This window comes from Salvelinus fontinalis, chromosome 10 (assembly GCF_029448725.1).
Source record: "Salvelinus fontinalis isolate EN_2023a chromosome 10, ASM2944872v1, whole genome shotgun sequence".
In the NCBI taxonomy this organism is placed as follows: domain Eukaryota; kingdom Metazoa; phylum Chordata; class Actinopteri; order Salmoniformes; family Salmonidae; genus Salvelinus; species Salvelinus fontinalis.
The window spans coordinates 19,392,987-19,415,937 of NC_074674.1; the positions used below are offsets into that span (position 1 = coordinate 19,392,987).

General features: G+C 43.0%; 2 protein-coding genes across 2 annotated transcripts; both read right to left on the reverse strand.

Annotated features, from left to right (window-relative positions):
• Positions 1-888: 888 nt before the first annotated feature.
• On the reverse strand, positions 889-5,259 carry LOC129863761 (uncharacterized). Its single transcript, XM_055936002.1, has 2 exons — positions 5,130-5,259; positions 889-4,008 (listed from the first exon to the last, which is right to left on the reverse strand). Exons 1-2 carry the CDS (start codon positions 5,227-5,229, stop codon positions 3,500-3,502), a joined length of 609 nt encoding a protein of 202 aa, XP_055791977.1. The 5' UTR covers positions 5,230-5,259; the 3' UTR covers positions 889-3,499.
• Positions 5,260-9,598: 4,339 nt separating this feature from the next.
• Positions 9,599-14,550, reverse strand: LOC129863762 (uncharacterized). Its single transcript, XM_055936003.1, has 4 exons — positions 14,324-14,550; positions 13,887-14,105; positions 12,237-13,585; positions 9,599-10,558 (listed from the first exon to the last, which is right to left on the reverse strand). The coding sequence occupies exons 2-4, from the start codon at positions 13,981-13,983 to the stop codon at positions 10,220-10,222; spliced, it is 1,785 nt and encodes a 594-aa protein (XP_055791978.1). The 5' UTR covers positions 13,984-14,105; positions 14,324-14,550; the 3' UTR covers positions 9,599-10,219.
• Positions 14,551-22,951: the final 8,401 nt, after the last annotated feature.

A 22,951-nucleotide genomic window follows, 5' to 3' on the forward strand; every position in this document is an offset into this window, starting at 1 on the left:
CTGTTTTGGAAAACCCATGATGTTCATCAAGGATGTTTTTAGAGGAAGTGAGAATTTCCGGGGAGAAGTGTGGTGTATTGAGAATTGTATTTTGTGTTAATGAGTTTAGATGTAAAATGGTTTCAAATAGCCAATGAGATTTGTATGCGTGGGTTGAGTTATTTGAATGAACAAATGACAACGGGGTTTCCGGTCTTGCATTGAAGTGATTGGATTACGATTCACTCTAAGGCACAGGTGTCAAACTCATTTCACGGGGGGCCGAGTGTCTGCGGGTTTTCGCTCCTCCCTTGTACTTGATTGATGAATTAACATCACTAATTAGTTAGGAACTCCCCACACCTGGTTGTCTAGGGCTTTATTGAAAGGAAAAACCAAAAACCTGCAGACACTAGGCCCTCCGTGGAATGAGTTTGACACCCCTGCTCTAAGGTCTACTACACCTGTTGTATTCGGTGCACGTGACAAATAAACTTTGATTTGATTACGAGATGCAAGGACGGTAAAAGTTCAATGATGTATTAGAGAGTTGGGCTGAAGACACTGTAGAGAGTAGTCGACCGTAATGTGTTACGGAGAACATTAAATAAATCTGTTCCATTTATTAGAAGGACGCTTCGGAGTCTTCAGTAAAAGAACCCAGCAAAGATGCAACACCAATCATTCAAACTTATCATGGTATATTATTGAGGGGGGGTCAAATTGAACTGTTTCTAATATTGACACCCCTGCCCCCCACAAGTTACACACCTGGCTGAGGTTGTTTTGTGACATGGCAACATTTCAGTATTAAACTTGCCAAAGCGACGGATTCCCAGACCCTACTCCTACAAAAATCTCCAAAAATGTTTATCATCAATTGCTTTTAATTTAAGTGCTTAACAACCATTTAAATCATGTATTAATCATTTAATACCTTAAAACATATTTTACATCATCAGCCAGTGAAGGACTTCATTTGGAGACCATCAGAACAGACATGGTTAATCTATTGGAATCAGAATGTAGTAATTTAGCGATACACAACTATCATCCAAGGAGCATCGCTAGGACATACAGTGCCTATAGAAAGTCTACATTCCCTTTCAAAATGTTATTTTTGTCGCCTTATTATGTGTAGATCCTTATTATTGATCTACACGTCCTACCCCACAACTACAAAGGGATAAAAATACTGTGGATTTGTTTTAATCAATAAAAAATAAAAATGGAAATAGCTTGGTTGGATAAGTGTCCACACCCCTTGTAGTAGCAATCCTAAATTAGCTCAGGTGTACCAAATTACCTTCAAAATCACACACCAAGTTAAATGGCCTCCATCTGTGTTAAATGGTAGGGATTCACATGATTTCAGGATAATTTCAGCAGTTCCTGTTGGTTCGCTCTGCTGGGTAGTGAATTGCAAAGCAGACATTTAACCATGAGCACCAAAGCTTTAAAAAGAACTCCAGGACAAAGTTGTGGAAAGGCACAAATAAGCGGCTGGATATAAAAATATTTCAAAGGCCTTGCTCATCCCTTGGGCAACAGTCCAATGCTGCAGACCAATGCTGGTACAAGATCACACTCAATGAGTTGTATACTGCCATAAGCAAACAGGAAAACGCTCATCCAGAGGCGGCGCTCCTAGTGGCCGGGAACGTTAATGCAGGGAAACTCAAATCAGTTTTACCTAATTTCTATCAGCATGTTGCAACATCGAGAGCATCCTGACTGGTTGCATCACTGCCTGGTACGGCAACTGCTCGGCCGGGGTAGTGCGTACGGCCAAGGACATCACTAGGGCCAAGCTTCCTGCCACCCAGGACCTCTATATCAGGCGGTGTCAGAGGAAGGCACTAAAAATTGTCAAAGACTCCAGCCACCCTAGTCATAGACTGTTCTCTCTGCTACCGCAAGGCAAGCGGTACTGGAGTGACAAGTCGAGGTCCAAAAGGCTTCTAAACAGCTTCTACCCCCAAGCCATAAGACTCCTGAACAGCTAATCAAAGGGCTATCCAGACCCCTGTTTTACACTGCTGCTACTCTCTGTTTATAATCTATGCATAGTCACTTTAACTCTACCTACGGTGCCCCCGGTTAGTTTTATTTGATTTGATTTGAAATGTGTCTTGTGTTTTTCCTTACTGCCCCACGACTCACGTTAAGAGGCACAGGGCCAGCTGTGGTGCAATTACAGTGCTGTCAGAAACTATTCACACCCCTTGACTTTTTCCATCATTTGTTGTGTTACAGTTTGAATTTTACATTGATTAAATTCAACTTTTGTGCCACTGATCTACACACAATACCCCACAATGCCACAATGTCAAAGTGGATTTTTTGTTGTTGACATTTTCACAAATTAATAAAACATTTTAAACTGAAATGTTTTCAAATCAAATGAAATCTAATTGTATCGCTCACATACACATGGTTAGCAGATGTTAATGCGACTGTTGCGAAATGCGACAGCGCATTAATATCTAACAAATAATCAAACAATTTCACAACAACTACCTTATACACACAAGTGTAAAGGGATGAATAAGAATATGTACATATAAATATATGGATGAGCGATGGCTATGCGGCACACGCAAGATGCAGTCGATGGTATAGAGTACAGTATATACTGTACATATGAGATGAGTAGTTTAGGGTATGTAAACATGATATAAAGTGGCATTGTTTAAAGTGATTAGTGATACAGTTATTACATCCAATTTTTTATTATTAAAGTGGCTAGAGATTTGAGTCAGTATGTTGGCAGCAGCCACTCAATGTTAGTGATGGCTGTTTAACAGTCTGATGGCCTTGAGATGGAAGCGGCAAGGACTAGGGAGTTTTTTGGGGGGATAAAAATAAATGGAATAGAGCTAAGCACAGGTAAAGTCCTAGCAGGAAACCTGGTACAATCTGCTTTCCAACAGACACTGAGAGATGAATTCACCTTTTAGCATGATAATAACCTAAAACTCAATGTCAAATATACACTGGAGTTGCTGACCATAACTACATTGAATGTTCCTGAGTGGCATAGTTACAGTTTTGACTTAAATCAGCCTGAAAATCTATGGCAAGACTTGAAAATGGCTGTCTAGCAATGATCGACAACCAACTTGACAGATCTTGAAGATTTAAAAAAAGAAATATGGGCAAATATTGTACAGTCCAGGTGTGCAAAACTCTTAGAGACTTATCCAAAAAGACTCACAACTGTAATCGCTGCCAAAGGTCATTCTAACATGTATTGACTCAGGGGGTTGAATACTTATCTAATCAAGATATATTAGTGTTTTATTTTTCATTCATCTTCAAAAAATATTTTTAAAAATCTTCCACTTTGACATATTTTGTTTACATCATTGAAAAAAAAGACAATTACATCCATTTTAATCCCAATTTGTAACTCAACAAAATGTGGAAAAAGTCAACGGTGTGAATACCTTTTGAAGGCACTGTATATCACCCTCTCTCTCACCTATCCTCCCCCACTCTCCTTTCCCCGTCTCCCCCTCTATGTTGACTCCCCTGTCTCCCCACTCTCTCCTCTTACCTGTCCAAGCACTCTCTTCCTAACGCTGACAGTCCCGCCCCTCCACACCTGGGCCACACCCGTCTCTGCTTCCCAAGTAACACACAGATTGGTCCAGGGGCGGTGCTCTATGTCTGTGATGTACTTCGATAACAGCCTATAGGAGCGGAAGTACTGAGAGGTGGAATGGGTGGAGAGGCGGTCCATCCCACTGTTCCTTTCCAGTAACAGGTTCCAGTAGTTCCCCTGAGTGAGGCTGAAGAGAGTCAAGTCTTTTCCCTCCTCGGTCATGTAACGCAGACACACAGTCAGAGCAGAGAGAGAGGGAGAGGGGGTGGTGTAGGGATATGAGGTGTATGGAGAGGAGGGAGAAGAAGTGGGGTAGGCAGTGGGGGAGGGAGAGGAGTAGGGAGAGACCGCGTCTGTGTACATGATAAATCCCCCGTAGTTCGACACTGTAAACATTCGACCACGCAGGTCTGTGGTGGGAACTGGGGGCAGAGAATAAATCAATCATCAATCAAACAATCCATCAATCAATTTGTCACGGAACACTTCAAAGAACCCAGACCTAACGTCTTAAGTGTGTGTGGGTGCGTGCAGCTGCCCAGATAACAACAAACGTTCCCACAACATTAGAGAACGTTCCCTTAAGAGTCGCGTTAGGTCATTTACTAATGTTTTCATGTAAATTTTATGTTTCTAAGATATTGTTCCCGTAATGTCAAATATAACCTACCCAGAACGGGGTTACCATGTTCTCAGAACATAAGATACTAATGTTCTGGACACGTTTCATGGGAACATTGCAAGAACATTGAAATGTCTAGTTTTCTGTGGGTTAGGAGAATATTCCATCAACGTCCCACCAAACATACAAAGAACATGGTTGCCATGTTCTCAAAACACAAGATATTAATGTTCTAGACATGTTAAATTAGAACGTTGCAAGATCATTGAAATGTCTAGTTTTCTGTGGGTTAGGAGAATATTCCATCAACGTCCCACCAAGCATACACAGAACATGGCAACCATGTTCTCAAAACATTAGATATTAATGTTCCAGACATGTTTCGTGAGAATGTCGCAAGTGTATTCAGGTGTGTTTGCCACGTCCACTAATTTGCCACACCTGATCTTAATGAGTCCTTTGAAATATGGTATGATTGAATATACTAAACATGATTTGAATCTCACTGAAGCCATGCAACAATATAAAATAAATGTGTTTGCATTAATGCCCAAGCAAATACATTTCCATATGTCCTATCTGTGCTTGGAGTTCGAAACGGGTAAACTAAGCTAATAAGAGTTATTAAAAGTCTTATTGGAACATGTTCTCATAACGTTATTTAATTACCTTCAAATAGGAATGTCAATAAAACCTCAGAGGAAAACTTTCAGGGAACCATAGAAAAACATTCTCTGAAACGCCCTGCAACCTAAAAATGTAAGTTCCCTAATGTTCTCAGAATGTTAATTTTACGGTAACAGTCTGGAAATGTATGGCTTCGTTCTCAGAACCAATGGGAAACCAAAATCCTATGTTCCCACAACTTCCAAGGATTTAAATGTGCCACCTGGGGTGTGTGGGCGTATTTGAATACTGTACCTGAAGGCGTTGTATAGGGCGATGATGTTGTTGGGTATCTTGCCCCAGTTCGGCCCAATGCCGACAGCAGCACGAGAGCATTAAGAAGAATGGAAATCATCTTCTCGAGCCAGACGCAGTGTGAGGAGTATTAGAGAAGTAAAATCATACGAGTGAGAACGGCCCCAACAGCATATATGTAGGCCAATGGGTTTCATTTCCCACTTACTGAAGAGTTTCAGTTCTGCAGAAATGTCATGCTAATAGTATATTTTAGGCTGGCTGAATTGGCCCCATAGCCATACAGTAACAATACAGTAGGCTAATAGGGTTAACTGTCACACCCTGATCTGTTTCACTGGTCCTTGTGATTGTCTCCACCCGCTCCAGGTGTCGCTTGTTTTCCCCAGTGTATTTATCCCTGTGTTTCCTGTCTCTCTGTGCCAGTTTGTCTTTTATGTCCATGTCAACCAGTGTGTTTTTCCTGTGCGCCTGCCTTCTCTATTTTCTTTTTGCTAGTCCTCCCGGTTTTGACCCTTGCCTGTTTTTGGACTGAACTGGTTTTGACCTTTTGCCTGTTCACGACCATTCTCTTGCCTACCCCCTTTTAGTTCAATGAACATCTAAGACTCCAACCATCAGCCTCCTGTGTCTGCATCTGGGTCTCGCCTTGTGCCCTGATACTAACAACATACAAACCACCAAGATTACACTTATATCATATTATGAAAACAAAAAATTCACACACTGTAGACCTTTATTGTACAGCCAGATAAGCCCGTTGGAGGAACACACACACACAACATAATTCCCTCCCATCCCTGTGACTGGGTCACTGGAGCACACAGATAGAAATATATTTTGTAGAACTGACATGCCTCTTTGACATGCATAGTAAGGCGTCATTTCAACTCTATTCATGGCACTTATATCTGCAATATCCAGTATGCGGCTGAACTCTCCTGAACACGACCCTGTTGTCTGTGTGAGGTGCAGTGCCTATTCAAGCCACTCGAGAGCAGTGTAGTGTCTTGACTGTATTCGACTGCGTACTGTAGTGGGCTAACCTCGTATCCAGGCGGGTGGATGAGACTTGTAGCTATTATCCTGTTGGAATGAATATGTCAAGCAGGAGGGAGAGATGCATTTTCAAGTCAAACACACCTCAAAACCTTCCTGCCTGCCTGGGCTGTTGCTGTTCTCCAGGCAATACATAGAAACCAAACATAACGTGTTATTACGGGACTGTCATGGAACTGCAAGAACTGGGAAGTGGTTTTAATGGTTTAACATGTTTGAGTCTCTATGGCCGTCCGTTTTTAGGGTTATTGCATTGAATGTTAATTGATTTCCATTTTGATATAAAGTGTGTGATCTGTTCAGATAATTGTAAATTGTGAATCCCACAGCAATACAGAACCTCTGATCTAAATTTGAATATGGCAGTTGTAGGAACACACAAACACTCACCCACGCACACAAACAGGCACGCACACACACACACACACACACACACACACACACACACACACACACACACACACACACACACACACACACACACACACACATATTAGTGTACCCTGCGCACGCAACCCATGTGGAATTCCTAGTCTCCGGCAGCGCTTGGAACTTCTGATCTGCGGTCGTTAAGGCTGAGTTCGTCTCATCATGCAGTGCATACGGAAAGTATTCAGACCTCTTGACTTTTTCCACATTTTGTTACTTTACAACCTTATTCTAAATTGGATTAAATCGTTTTTTTCCTGCTCATCAATCTACACACAAAACCCCATAATGAGAAAGGATAAACAGTGTTTTCGATGTTTTTGCAAATATATTAAAAATAGACAACTGAAATATCACATTTACATAAGTATTCAGACCCTTTACTCAGTACTTTGTTGAAGCAACTTGGCAGTGATTACATCCTCAAGTATTGGGTATGATGCTACAAGCTTGGCACAACTGTATTTGGCACACCATTCTTCTCTGCAGATCCTCTCAAGTTCTGTCAGGTTGGATAGGGAGTGTCGGTGCACAGCTAATTTCAGGTCTCTCCAGAGATGTTAGAACAGGTTCAAGCCTGGGCTCTGGCTGGGCCACTCAAAGACATTCAAAGACTGGTCCCAAAGCCACTGCTGCGTTGTCTTGGCTGTGTGCTTAGGGTCGTTGTCCTGTTGGAAGGTGAACAGTTGCCTCAGTCTGAGGTCCCTAGCGCTCTGGAGCAAGTTTTCATCAAGGATCTCTGTACTTTGCTACGTTCATTTTTCCCTCGATCCTGACTAGTCTCCCAGTTCCTGCTGCTTAAAAACATCCCCACAGCATGATGCTGCCACCACCATGCTTCACTGTAGAGATGGTGCCAGATTTTCTCCAGACGTGATCCTTGGAATTCAGGCCAAAGAGTTCAATCTTGGTTTCATCAGACCAGAGAATCTTGTTTCTCATGGTCTGAGAGTCCTTTAGGAAAGGCACTTTGGCAAACTCCAAGCATGCTTTCAAGTGCCTTTTACTGAGGAGTGGCTTCCGGCTGGCCACTCTGCCATAAAAGCCTGATTGGTGGATTGCTGCAGAGATGGTTGTTCTTCTGGAAGGTTCTCCCATCTCCACAGAGGAACTCTGGAGCTGTGTCAGAGTGTCCACCGTGTTCTTGGTTACTTCCCTGACCAAGTCCCTTCTCCCTCGATTGTGGTTCCGAACTTCTTCAATTTAAGAATGATGGAGGCCACTGTGTTCTTGGGGACATTCAATGCTGCAGAATGTTTTGGTACCCTTCCCCAGATCTGTGCCTCGACACAAACCTGTCTCAGAGCTCAATGGACAATTCCTTCGACCTCATGGCTTGACACCTTGATAAGCTAATTTCCTGATGATGGATCACCACTCATCGTACTGGGTGACTTTAACCTCCCGATGCCTGACTTGAATGAATTTCTTTCCACCTCATTCTTTTCACTTCTTTTCACTTCTTTTCTCTTTTGACCTCACCCTTTCCGAGTCCCCTCCCACTCACAAGGCAGGCAATACGCTTGACCTCATTGGCTACTAATCTAACTGCAACCCCCCTCCATGTCTCTAATCCTTACTTTGATTAATTTCTCACCATCTCTCCTTCAATCCTACCCTCTCAGACCCTACCCAGATGGTCATGCGCTTCCGCAATCTTCGCTCTCTCCCACTACTCTCTCCTCTTCTATCCTATCCTCTCCTTCTTCTGCTAAATCCTTCTCCCTGATGTCTCCTGCCTATGCCTCTTCTGCATCCTTTGACTCTCACCATTCCCGTTCCTCCCAGCCGGCACAAACTTCCCCTCCCACTCCATGTCTCAGTGACTCACTGCGTGCTAACAGAACATGGCTGTTGAAATGGAGTGGAAATGGAGGAAAACTAAACTTCCGGAGGACCTATCATCCTTCCACTCACTCCTCTCTACCTTCTCTTCCTCTGTATCTGCTGCTAAAGCCACTTCCTATCACTCTAAATTTCAAGCTTCTGCCAACCCTGGGAAACTCTTCTCCACTTTCTACCCGCTCCTAAATCCTCCACCTCCTCCCCTTCTCTCCTCCCTTTCTGTGAATGACTTTGTCAACCATTTTGGACAAATGGTTGACAACATCTGCTCCTCGTTCACTCATCCTACTGAGCCCACAGATCCCACTAATACAACCCTACCCTACGCCTTGACTCATTTCTCCCTGTCTTTCCAGATCAAATCCTGTGACTAGTGATGCATGGCCGACCAACAACCTCCTATCTACCACTTCCTTCTCTCATTCCTGTCTTCCCTTATCAACTCATCCCTGACCACTGACTGTTTCCCCTCTGACTTCAACATGGCCAGCATCTCAGCTTGGATGTCGGCCCACCACCTCAAGCTCAATCTCGACAAAACGGAGCTGCTCTGATTCCCGGGGAAGGCCTGCCCGCTCCAAGACCGCTCCATCACACTTGACAACTCTGTAGGACACCATGTGTCCCCCTCCCAGGGTGTAAAGAACCTTGGCACAACACTGGTCAACATGCTGTCTTTCTCTGCAAACATCAAAGCAGTGACTCGCTCCTGCAGGGTCACGCTCTACAACATTAATATGGAATGAACTTATTCTCACACAGGAAACGGTCGCTACATCTTCAAAACCCTGGTGCTTGCCAACGGAGCAGCAAGGGGAACTGACACTCTTTATCTACAGGCTATGCTCAAACCTCAGGCACCAACCCAAGCAATCGGTTCTGCACCTGTGTTCTCTTGGCCCCTACGGTAGGGCATCTCCTGCTCAGCCCAGTCGAAGCTATTCTCTGTTCTGCCATCCCAATGGTGGAACAAGCTTCCTCCTAAAGTCAGGACAGCTGAGTGCTCCGTAACATATTTTTATGTTAAATAGTGATGATGCTGTTTTTACATGGTAACATTTTAGTATTAACCTTTTACCAAAAGGCAAGTTTCACAGACCGAGGTTAAGTATATTCCAATAAACATAACACACAAATGTTTCTCACCAATGACTTTTAATTTGCCACATGCTTCATTTGAACAATCTTTTAAATCATCTTGCAATCATTCAAATGATTTAACAATAAACAAAGTCCTTTAACAATCATTTAAAGCTGCAGTTTTGTAACTTAAGTTACTTGTGGTCATCCAATGTGATGCAACAGTAACAATATTGTGCTTCTAGCCTGCCTGAGAACTGCTGTATTCATTGGTTTTCATTTTCCCTGTTGGGTCGGATTTCCCCGGCAGGTTATGTGCTGAGCATAAAGTTGTGATGTGTTTTCCGTCAGGGAGGAGGTGCTGCTACAGCTCTAACGGTTAGCACTATCATAGCTAGCTAGGTGAGCTCACGTCCACACTTGGCTGGCGGAGATACTTAGCTGACAGACATGAAAGACGCAAGGGGCAAACGACCTGATCATCAGCCAGAGTAGGACTTCATATGACCCTGGGGACCATCAGGGCAGACATGGGAAATCACAGAATCAGAATTTGAGCAGACATTCATCCAGAGTGAATTCACTAGTAAGGAGCATCGCTGGGTCATACATGAAGATGGGACATACTGTACATCTTCTAATCTAAAGTAAGGGTTAGTGGCAATCACTACTCTCCCCTATGGCCGTGTTCTCGTTATCTGCTCTGCCCTCGCTCTCTTCTTCCATTCAAATTTCCTCATTTTCTTCCTTCTCATTGGTCTTGGGAGCTGGCGCTGGCCTCTGATAGGCTGATGGTCAGAGTTGTAGGTGTTTCTCTCCAGGAGAACCTCACCATTGGTGGAGTAGATGGCCTTGGACCAGGTCAGCACATTACCAGGGGTGTAGGACCAGTAGGTCGTCCACCCAGACATGTAGGACATTATCAAGCTTGGGGAGAGGACTCTGTCCCACACTTCCACGTCAGTTACCTGACCCTCAAACTTATACACGTTCAAGATAGGAGGCCCATTGGTCATCTACACACACACACACACACACACACACACACACACACACACACACACACACACACACACACACACACACACACACACACACACACACACACACACACACACACACACACACACACACACACACACACACACACACAACATTTAATTAGAAAACATGATAATACAGTGCCTTTATACCCCTTGACTTATTCCACATTTTGTTGTGTTACAGCCTGAATAAAACATTTATTAAATATATATTTGTCTCACCCATCTACACACAATACCCGATAATGACAAAGTGAAAAGAAAACAAGTTCTTACAAATGTTTCCAAATTTCTAGAAAAATAAATACAGAAATATCTAATTTGCATAAGTATTCACAGCCCTGAATTAATACTTTGTAGAAGCACCTTTGGCAGTGATTACAGCTGCGAGTCTTTTTGGTAAGTCTATAAGCACTTTCCACACCTGGATTGTGCAACACTTGCCTATTATACTTTTCAGTATGCTTCAATCTCTGTCAAATTGGTTGTTGATCATTGCTAGACAACCATTTTCAGGTCTTGCCATAGATTTTGAAGTAGATTTAAGTAAAAACTGTAAGGAAAATACACTGTCTTCTTGGTAAGTAACTCCAGTGTAGATATTTTAGGTTATTGTGCTGCTGAAAGGTGAATTCATCTCCCAGTGTCTGATGGAAAGCAGACTGAACCAAGTTTTCCTCTCAGATTTTGCCTGCGCTTAGCTCCATTCCCTTTCCAACACTACTATTACACACAGAGTGAGTCCATGATAAATATAACATTTTTACTCCTGAACTTACAGTATCTAGGCTTGCCTTAACTAAGCGGTTGAATACGTATTGACCCCAAGACATTTCAGCTTTTAATTTTGAATAATTTGTAAAAAAAAATATTTTTTTACATAACTCCACTTTGACATTATGGGGTATTGAGTGTAGGCCAGTCATCAAACAAATCTCAATTTAATACATTTTAAGTTCAGGCTGTAACACAACAAAATGTGGAAAAGTAAATGGGTTTGAATACTTTCTGAAGGCACTCTATATAATAAAGGCACACAATCATATACATTATGCTGAATTACTTCATTAGACAGTTCAGTATATTTTTGGAGAGATATCGAAAATACCTCAAGACAGATGTTGAGAGGCTCGGGGTCAGTGGCAGTGCACTTACAGTGAGCTCCACAAGTATTGGGACAGTAACCAATTCTTGTTGTTGTTTTGGCTCTGTACGCCAGCACTTAAGATGTGAAATGATACATGACTATGAGAGTGTAGGCTGTAAGCATTAAGTTGCGAGTATTTTTTATCCATATCGAGTGAAACGTTTAGAAATTACAGAACTTTTTGTACATAGTCCCCCTATTTTAGGGGACCAAAAGTATTGGGACAAATTTACTTAAGCGTATGTGTAATAAAGTACTAAAAATGTCAGTATTTGGTCCCATATTCGTAGTACCCAATGACTACATCAAGCTTGTAATGCATTTGCCGTTTTGTATCATATCAAATCCAAAGGGCTGGAGTACAGAGCTAAAACAACAACAACATGTGTCACTGTCCCAATACTTTTGGAGCTCACTGTATATCACCCTCTCTCTCACCTATTCCCCCACCCCCTCAACCTGTCTCCCCCTCTCCCTCATCTTCACCACTTTCTTTCCTCTTACCTGGCCAAACACCCTCTTCCTGACGCTGACAGTCCCGCCTCTCCACACCTGGGCCACGCCCGTGTTTTTCTCCCAGGTAACGCACAGGCTGGTCCAGGGGCGTGGCCCTGCGATGGACCACATCAGCCTATAGGAGCGGAAGGACTGAGAGGAGGAATGGATGGAGAGGTAGTCCATCCCACTGTTTCTTTTCAGTAACAGGTTCCAGTAGTTCCCCTGAGTGAGGCTGAAGAGAGTCAAGTCTTTTCCCTCCTCAGCCATGTAACGCAGACACACAGTCAGAGCAGAGAGAGAGGGAGAGGGGGTGGTGTAGGGAGAGGACGGAGAAGGAGAGGTGGAAGGAGAATGAGAGGGGTAGGGGGTGGAGGAGGGAGAAAAGTAGGGAGAGGAGGGAGAAGGAGAGGTGGAAGGAAAAGAGTAGGGAGAGGAGGGAGAAGGAGAATGAGAGGGGTAGGTGGTGGGGGAGGGCGAGGGAGAAGGAGAGGGGTAGGTGGTGGGGGAGGGCGAGGGAGAGGAGGAGGGAGAAGGAGAGGGGTAGGTGGTGGGGGAGGGCGAGGGAGAGGAGGAGGGAGAAGGAGAGGGGTAGGTGGTGGGGGAGGGCGAGGGCGAGGGAGAGGAGGGAGAAGGAGAGGGGTAGGTGGTGGGGGAGGGCGAGGGAGAGGAGGAGGGAGAAGGAGAGGGGTAGGTGGTGGGGGAGGGCGAGGGCGAGGGAGAGGAGGAGGGAGAAGGAGAGGGGTAGGTGGTGGGGGAGGGCGAGGGAGAGGAAGAGGGAGAAGGAGAGGGGTAGGTGGTGGGGGAGGGCGAGGGCGAGGGAGAGGAGGGAGAAGGAGAGGGGTAGGTGGTGGGGGAGGGCGAGCGAGAGGAGGAGGGAGAAGGAGAGGGGTAGGTGGTGGGGGAGGGCGAGGGAGAGGAGGAGGGAGAAGGAGAGGGGTAGGTGGTGGGGGAGGGCGAGGGCGAGGAGGAGGGAGAAGGAGAGGGGTAGGTGGTGGGGGAGGGCGAGGGAGAGGAGGAGGGAGAAGGAGAGGGGTAGGTGGTGGGGGAGGGAGAAGGAGAGGTGGAAGAGGGAGAGGAGGAGTAAGGAGAGGTGGAAGGAGAGGTGTAGGGAGAGGAATAGGCAGAGGAGGAGGAAGGAGAGGTGGTGGGGGAGGGAGAGGAGGAGGGAGGAGAGGGGTAGGGAGAGTAGGCAGAGGAGGAGGATGGGGAGGAGGAAGGAGAGGTAGAAGGAGAAGGGTAGATGGTGGGAGAAGGAGAGGGAAAGATTGCGTCTGTGTACATGGTGAATCCTATGCTATACGAATATGACACTGTTATCATCTGACCACGCAGGTCTGAGGTGGAGGGGCCTGGGCCTGGGGGCAGAGAATCAATCACTAATGAATCCCTCCATCAGCAATCAATCAATCAATCAATCAAATATTATCTGTGTATCTTTAAAAGGTGATTTGTTGCTGTACACTTCAAAGAACCCAGACCAAATGCAGTGTAACGAATGGTGGGGCAGCGAAGCGAACCCCGGTCGCTGACGTGAAAGACAAACACCCTACACATGCCAGTAGCATTGACCCACTTGGTGGGAATTGTAACGTGCCTCATATAGAGGATCACTACAATACTACCTGTGTGTGTATTTTTGTATTTGAAAAACGGTACCTGAAGGGTTTGTATTGGGCGATGATGTTCTTGCCCCAGTTCGTCCCAACACCGACAGCAGTGCGAGAGCGTTGAACAGCACGGGAATCATCTCCATCTTCTCGAGTCGGACGCTTTGGCAGTGTGAGGCGTTTAAGAGAAGTTAGATCCTGAGTGAGAGTGGCCCCAATCAACATGTGGCTATGGGTTTCGCTTCCCACTTACTAAAGAGTTTCATTTCTGCAAAAAATGTCACATGTTTGAAAAGGAACTTGGCTATAGTTGTTTTTAGACTGGTTGCAGTAGCCCTACAATCATACAGCAATGAAGACAATAGCCTAATATGCCTTACAGACAAATCACCAAGATTCTGAAAAGAAAGTAACAGGTATAGGCCAGCTATTTTTGAAGGGTTTACTTGCAATGATCTTAATATGTTGTTTTTTCACTTACCTCACCGTCATTTGTTGTATAGCCTAGTAATTGTCTGCTTCTCCAAGGCCTGATAAGCCTGTTGGCTCTGACAGACTGTATCAGGGCTCATTCAGGAGACCCGGCACAATTATCTCTTCCTCATCCTTGTGACTGGGTCACTGGAGCAGACGTCGATCTTGTGTGTGTTCCTTTCTGTATATTCCGGTTTGGGTGTGTGTATTCATTTCTGTGTGCATGTGTGTGTGCAATGACTCCATTGACTTCTCTCCGCCTGGGTCCGAGTCCGTACTAGCACTAATGTCACCCAGCAGAGATTTCTCCATCATCCGAGGGACACTCCGAGCTCCACCATTTACGGTCGGCTCTCACTCACCATGGAACAGCGATTGGTCGCCATGAGACGCGGCTGAAGACATTGTCGGAGGATTTAGGAACTCTTGTGTTCACTCTACAGACGAGTGCAACTGCTGCACCTGTGGTTTTCACTTACACACACACTTTCCACACTTGTATTACCCTCGGGTCCAGTGGACCCGAACACCACATGTAATATAAATGTGTGGGGGGTGCACTCAATGAAAATGTGTTCTTTTACATGTTCTTCACAGAAAATGAGCAAAGGAAAATAATTATTTGTATAATTTTTCTTTTAGTAAACATTGAAAATTGGTCCCACAGACCTGAACACCACACAAGGGTTAAATTGAAGATATGGCAAACAGGAGTGGCAATATCATCTGCTATAAGTTGTCAGACCCCGGTGGCTTGTCATTGTTGACAGATGACAATCATTTTTTCACCCCTTCCACACTCACTTTACAGAATTCAAAGTTACAATGCTTGTCTTTCATAATTTGGTCAGATATACTTGGGTGTGTAATGTAAGTGTTTGTTGTTGGCATGTCATGCCTAAATTTGCTAATCTTGCCATTTAAAAAAAAAGTAGTTGGCAATATCAGTCGGTTTGTGATGAATGAGCCATTTAATTCAATGAATGATGGAGCTGAGTTTGCCTTTTTCCCAAAATTTCATTCAACGTGCTCCAAATCTTTTTACTATGATTCTTTGTCATTTATCTTTGTTTCATTGTGTAGTTTCTCTTTTTATTCAGTTTAGTCACATGATTTCACAAAGGTGCAGGAAGATCAGGTTCCAGGGTGTAAAAAATATTTGTTGTTTGTATCCACTCCGGGCCTCTTGTTGGGAGTGAAGACTCCTTCGCGGAAGGCCACTGTGACATCCACGGCTAGTGACGTGCAACCACGCTCCTCTTGCTGCGCTCCTTCGACTCCGCTATGGGGGAGGAGAGGTAGGAGATGGCTCCCCTGGCGAACAAACTCCGGGCAACACCGGCCAGTCGGTTAAGACAAACGACAAGGCAGAGATGCATCCAACAAGCGCGAACGCTGTCCAGCCACCAGCGTAGAAAAGGTCAACATTCCACTCTGTGTTTTCCCAATTTCTTACATTGGCTGGTGACCTGCGTGATCAAGGAAGTCACCTCAAGACAATAATCCTCAGCAAGCAAACAATTGTAGCATTGGAACTCCAATTTTGATCCAACTTGTCCCGAAACAAAGCGTAGTAGATACAGCTTCTACAGCGCTGGAACCGTTCTTTTACTTCTCCAGACAAAGTGGGCTCCATTGCGAAACTCATCTGGGACTAACTTCATTGGCTTGATGGCTGTCAGTTAAGCGGGATTCCGGGACAAGAAATAGTGGCCCTAGCCGTTAACCTGTTGGGGATGGGGGCGCTGTTTAGACTATTTATGCTAATTTGGCTAATTTTTTAAACGGCTTCCCACAAAATCCTTGATCGTACAATATGCATATTATTATTATTATTGGATAGAAAACAGTCTATAGTTTCTATAGGAGTTGAAATTTTGTCTCTAAGTGGAACAGAGCCCATTCTACAGCAATTTCCCTGACATGGAGTCAGATTTGAGAAATGTTGGCCACTCTTCTGAAGTCATTTAAAAGGGCACTGTCGTTGCTATGACTATACGGACACTTCTTACGTCTTCCCCTGGATGCCTTTACGTGATGACGATTCCAACGGGGTCGATTGCGCGTTCACAGGCCCTACAAATGAAAAAACCCTGAAGCTAGTCATTCTTTGGGAGCTGCGTCATGAGCCTAGAGGACACCGGCGCGCACCTGTTCCAAGCGTTAGTTTAGCCTGTTATATTTCTCCGGTCATCTTTTCACTCGTTATAGGAGTTAAAAACATCATAAGGTAGTTAATTTAAAGCGTTTTATAGCAATTTATATCCGTTTAGTGCGATTTTGGGACATTTATTTTTGCAACGATGTGAAAAGTTGGGCACGCTTTTCAGTTCATCCCGAACGCAGTTGACATTTCCACATGGCAAGAGGACAGCTTTCCACCAAAAGACGATTTCTCCCAAGAAAGGATCCTTTGCCCAAGATACTGATGGAAGAACAGCTCAAGGTAGGACATTTTTATTATGATAAATCGTGTTTCTGTCGAAACATTTTAGTGGCTTAGGACGCCATGTTTTTTGACGTAGCTTCGCTTGGCGCAAACTGTAATGAAAAGTAAGGATAAATTAAAAAATGTAATAACGCAATTGTATTAAGAATTAAATTGTCTATCAATCCCTGTCCACCCTATATTTTTTAGTCACGTTTATGAGTATTTATGTATAAGAGTAGATCACTGTCTAAGTGGCGCAAGGACATTTTCTGACCAGCTTGTCTACATTTCACATTGTCTAACCATGATTTTGGTGGCTAAATATAAACATTTTCGATCAAACTGTATATGCATGTTGTAATGTGATGTTACAGGAGTGTCATCGGAAGAATTCTGAGAAGGTTAGTGAAAAAATTAATATCTTTTGGCGATGTTGACTTTTATCGCTCACTTTGGCTAGAATCAATGCTGGGCTGCTAATTGCTATGTGCTAAGCTAATATAACGATTTATTGTGTTTTCGCTGTAAGACACTTAGAAAATCTGAAATATTGTCTGTATTCACAGGATCTGTGTCTTTCGATTCGTGTATGCTGTGTATTTTTACGAAATGTTTGATGATTAGTAGTTAGGTAAACACGTTGCTCATTGTAATTATTCTAGTCCATTTGTGATGGTGGGTGCAATTGTAAACTATGCCATCTACCTGAAATATGCACTTTTTTCTAACAAAAACTATCCCATACCATAAATATGTTATCAGACTGTCATCTAATGAGTTTTTTTGTTGGTTAGGGGCTATAAATATCTTAGTTTAGCCGAATTGGTGATGGCTACTGGTGTTGGTGGACAAATAAAAGATGGTGGATTATGCTAATGTGTTTTTAGGTAATAGATGTACATCTTTACATATTGTGTCTTCCCTGTAAAACATTTTAAAAATCGGAAATGTTGACTGGATTCACAAGATCTGTGTCTTTCATTAGCTGTATTGGACTTTAATGTGTGAAAGTTAAATATTTAAAAAAAATATTTTTTTTGAATTTCGCGGCACTGGTTTTTCAGTGGGGGGGGGGGGGGTGTGCCGCTAGCGCCACGCTGATCCTAGACAGGTTAAAAGCTAACCGCGGCACGGAATCCATGCAAAAACATATCCGGTATTTATATTTAACAAAGATTGGTTATGTTTTAGTAAAAAATAACAAACCGAGTGTTTCCAGCATAGAGTGGTATGATAATAATATAATATATATTTATAATATATAATATATATAATGCCCTCTGATGACGTGTGTGTTCCCAGACGTTCGCAGCCGATTGAATGCTGACAGACTTAGTAGAAAAGTACTCCTCCATCCACGTAAAGTTCAGCTGGAAACTCCCTGAGGGGGTACGGTGGGGAGAGTGGGCTACACCTCTGGCTACGCATTTCGGTGATTGAAATACATAAATGAATAGAGGAAAAACTTAAATTCAACAAGTACATTTTATTTAACTTTGCTGGCAGCTGGCAGCTTAGTTTCAGAATCATATGCATTCTATTTGAAATTCTGCAGATTTTGGTCGGAATTGGATTCCGTGCGTGTCTACCCATACGCATTTATGCTACTCTAAAGGTAAACCACACAGGTGTTACAATACCAAACCGTAAAGGCTTTCAATATACAGTACCATGCAAAAGTTTGGAGACACCTACTTATTCCAGGGTTTTTCTTTATTTTTACTATTTTCTACATTGTAGGGGGAAATAACATGAAATAACACATATTGAGTCATGTAGTAACCCAAAGAATATATACATTTATATTTGAGATTGTTCAAAGTAGCCACCCTTTGCCTTGATGACAGCTTTGCACACTCTTGGTATTCTTTCAACCAGCTTCATGAGGTAGTCACCGGAAAAGCATTTCAATTATAAGGTGTGCCTTGTTAAATGTTAAATTGTGGAATTTCTTTCCTTCTTAATGCTGGTGTGGTATACAGAAGATAGCCCTATTTATGGCAAGAACAGCTCAAATAAGCAAAGAGAAATGACAGTCCATCATTTCTTTAAGGCATGAAGGTGAGTCTATCTGGAAAATGTCAAGAAGTTACCTCTGCTGCAGAGGATAAGTTCATTAGAGTTACCAGCCTCAGATTGCAGCTCAAATAAATGCTTCACAGAGTTCAAGTAACAGACAGATCTCAACATCAACTGTTCAGAGGAGACTGCGTGAATCAGGCCTTCATGGTCGAATTTCGGCAAAGAAACCACTACTAAAGGACACCAATAATAAGAAGAGACTTGCTTGGGCCAAGAAACATGAGCAATGGACTTTAGACCAGTAGAAATCTGTCCTTTGGTCTGATGAGTCCAAATTTGAGATTTTTGGTTCCAACCGCCGTGTCTTTGAGAGACGCAGAGTAGGTGAACAGATGATCCCCGCATGTATGGTCCCCACTGTGAATCATGGAGGAGTAGGTGTGATGGTGTGGGGGGGCTTTGCTGTGATTTATTTTGAATTCAAGGCAGACTTGACCAGCATGGCTACCACAGCATTCTGTAGTTGTATAACGACACAACGCGAGACCCAGATGCAGACATGGGAGACAGATGGTTTTGAGCTCTGATATTTATTATAGTCCAAGGGGTAGGCAAAAGGCAGGTCGGGGACAGGCAAGAGTTCATAACCAGATCAGAGTCCAAAATGGTACAGGGCATCAGGTAGGCTCGAGGTCAGGGGCAGACAGAATGGTCAGGCAGGTGGGCTCAGAGTCAGGCAAGGGTAGGAGCCAGGAGGACAAGAAAAACAGGAGCTAAGAGAAAACCGCTGGTTGACTTGGCAAACAAGATGAACTGGCACAGACAGACAGAAAACACAGGTATAAATACACAGGGGATAATGGGGAAGATGGGCGACACCTGCAGGGTGGTGGAGGCAAGCACAAGGACAGGTGAAACAGATCAGCGTGTGACAAGTTGATTCCATATATAATTCTGCTATGAAAGTTGATCAACTTGTAAATTCACTTTTGAGAAAGTTGCCTTTGAATGTTTTGGTATCTAGTGAAGAGCTCTTCTTTGTCTACACAGCTACACAGCTTTAGCTCCACCCATCTCGTTTCGCTCTCGGAGCGCACACTTCACGCTCTGGCCGATGATTTGTTTATGCATAACATGAAAACAGCCTAACCAGCACTGCTGGAACAATTTCATTACGCTTTTTTTGCAGACGTTTACTGACACCGGCCATATTCATCAGGTGTTGTACACACGTCACGTAATGTTAGCTAACGAGCCAGCCAGCTAACTACGAGCCAGCCAGTTAGCTACTTAAACAACAATGAACAGTGCCAACACTGCCACAGAGCTAACCAACCAGATTCAATGTTAGCTAGCTAACATTAGGCTCTAACTAGAAAAGCAAACAGCTCCGGGATATGACTAATAATGTTAGCTAGGGAGCCATACACCTAACGTTAGCTAGCTAGCTAACAGTACACTTTAGCTTGAAATTAAACCCCTTTCTGTCAAAATTAGAAACATGTAATATCTGAAAATGTAGCTAGCTAATACGAGACTATCTTACCTGTATACATCATCATGCATGATGGACGGGTATCCCTGTCAGGAATGCCATACCACGGTTGCCCTTAGTTTGAAGATGTAATCCGGAGACAGGTGTTTTCTCCATCTCTTTAGTTATCATACTAATTCCTCTGATTTTAAAACTTGATCCTCCAGAAAGTGGAGAGAAACACTTATGCAGCTCCACTACACAATACATTAAAAAAAGCCGCATTCAACAGAATTGTAGGGTGCCGTCTTTCGGATGGGACGTTAAATGGGTGTCCTGACTCTCTGAGGTCATTAAAGATCCCATGGCACTTATCGTAAGAGTAGGGGTGTTAACCCCGGTGTCCTGGCTAAATTCCCAATCTGACCCTCAAACCATCATGGTCACCTAATAATCCCCAGTTTACAATTGGCTCATTCATTCATCCCCCTCCTCTCCCCTGTAACTATTCCCCAGGTCGTTGCTGCAAATGAGAACGTGTTCTCAGTCAACTTACCTGGTAAAATAACAGTAAAATAAAATAAAAAAATAAAAAATAAAATTATCAACACAGACTGACGAGCTCAAATAAACAGAAGCCGTCTATATGGCAGACCAATCCGAACTCATCTCTGTCCAGCCCACTTATTATCTCAACCAATCATGGCTAGTTGGAAGGTTGCTGGTTTTTTCTGTGGCTAACCAACAAGGCTGGCAATTTAACAATTTGATTCATATTTACAGATTGCATACAAGTTTGTTATTAAGGCACATGAAAGTTCATATGTTCGAGAAGGCATTTCTGCCTCCCAAAAATTGTTTTACGTCCAAACGGCTCTCCTGTAAAGACATGACTTGCGACATACACCTAGTTTCCTGAATTGGGTCACGTGTTATTTCATAGTGTTGATGTCTTATTCTACAATGTAGAAAATAGTAAAAATAAAGAAAAACCCTTGAATGAGAAGGTGTGTCCAAACTACATATTTTCCATAGTAATAATACATTTTCTACACAAAAATTACTCTTACACACATCTACAGGTAACTGTTGAAGAGCTACCTCACAATTGCTCTGACTGTGGAAAGTAGTTCTCAGACAAAATACTATTTGAGCTAACATAGGCTAATGCGATTAGCATGAGGTTGTAAGTAACAAGAACATTTCCCACGACATAGACATATCTGATATTGGCAGAAAGCTTAAGTTCTTGGTAATCAAACCGCACTGTCCAATTTACAGTAGCTATTACAGTGTAAGAATGTCATGCTATTGTTTGAGGAGAGTGCACAGTTTTGAACATGAACAGTTATTAACCTGTCTAGGATCAGCGTGGCGCTAGCGGCACACCCCCCCCCCCACTGAAAAACCAGTGCCGCGAAATTCAAAAAAAATATTTTTTTAAAATATTTAACTTTCACACATTAAAGTCCAATACAGCTAATGAAAGACACAGATCTTGTGAATCCAGTCAACATGTCCGATTTTTAAAATGTTTTACAGGGAAGACACAATATGTAAAGATGTACATCTATTACCTAAAAACACATTAGCATAATCCACCATCTTTTATTTGTCCACCAACACCAGTAGCCATCACCAATTCGGCTAAACTAAGATATTTATAGCCCCTAACCAACAAAAAAACTCATCAGATGACAGTCTGATAACATATTTATGGTATGGGATAGGTTTTGTTAGAAAAAAGTGCATATTTCAGGTAGATGGCATAGGTTACAATTGCACCCACCGTCACAAATGGAATAGAAAAACTACTTAGAGCAACGTGTTTACCTACTTACTAATCATCAAACATTTCGTAAAAATACACAGCATACACGAATCGAAAGACACAGATCCTGTGAATACAGACAATATTTCAGATTTTCTAAGTGTCTTACAGCGAAAACACAATAAATCGTTATATTAGCATAGCACATAGCACATAGCAGCCCAGCATTGATTCTAGCCAAAGTGAGCGATAACGTCAACATCGCCAAAAATATATGAATTTTTTCACTAACCTTCTCAGAATTCTTCAGATGACACTCCTGTAACATCATATTACACAATGCATATAGAGTTTGATCGAAAACGTTTATATTTAGCCACCAAAATCATGGTTAGACAATGTGAAATGTAACTCAGCTGGTCAAAATATGTCCTTGCGCCACTTAGACAGTGATCTACTCTTATACATAAATACTCATAAACGTGACTAAAAAATATAGGGTGGACAGGGATTGATAGACAATTTAATTCTTAATACAATTGCGGAATTACATTTTTTATTTATCCTTACTTTTCAATACAGTTTGCGCCAAGCGAAGCTACGTCAAAAAACATGGCGTCCTAAGCCACTAAAATGTTTCGACAGAAACACGATTTATCATAATAAAAATGTCCTACCTTGAGCTGTTCTTCCATCAGTATCTTGGGCAAAGGATCCTTTCTTGGGAGTAATCGTCTTTTGGTGGAAAGCTGTCCTCTTGCCATGTGGAAATGCCAACTGCGTTCGGGATGAACTGAAAAGCGTGCCCAACTATTCACATCGTTGCAAAAATAAATGTCCCAAAATCGCACTAAACGGATATAAATTGCTATAAAACGCTTTAAATTAACTACCTTATGATGTTTTTAACTCCTATAACGAGTGAAAAGATGACCGGAGAAA

Bases quoted from the DNA above. Each gene is read 5' to 3' on its own strand.
- LOC129863761 (XM_055936002.1), bottom strand. From the start codon at position 5,229: ATGATTTCCATTCTTCTTAATGCTCTCGTGCTGCTGTCGGCATTGGGC. The intron at 4,009-5,129 runs GTACAGTATTCA...CTCTGCCCCCAG, and splicing joins GCCCTATACAACGCCTTCAG to TTCCCACCACAGACCTGCGT.
- LOC129863762 (XM_055936003.1), bottom strand. From the start codon at position 13,983: ATGGAGATGATTCCCGTGCTGTTCAACGCTCTCGCACTGCTGTCGGTG. The intron at 13,586-13,886 runs GTACCGTTTTTC...CTCTGCCCCCAG, and splicing joins GCCCAATACAAACCCTTCAG to GCCCAGGCCCCTCCACCTCA. The intron at 10,559-12,236 runs GTAAGAGGAAAG...GTGTGTGTGTAG, and splicing joins GGAAGAGGGTGTTTGGCCAG to ATGACCAATGGGCCTCCTAT.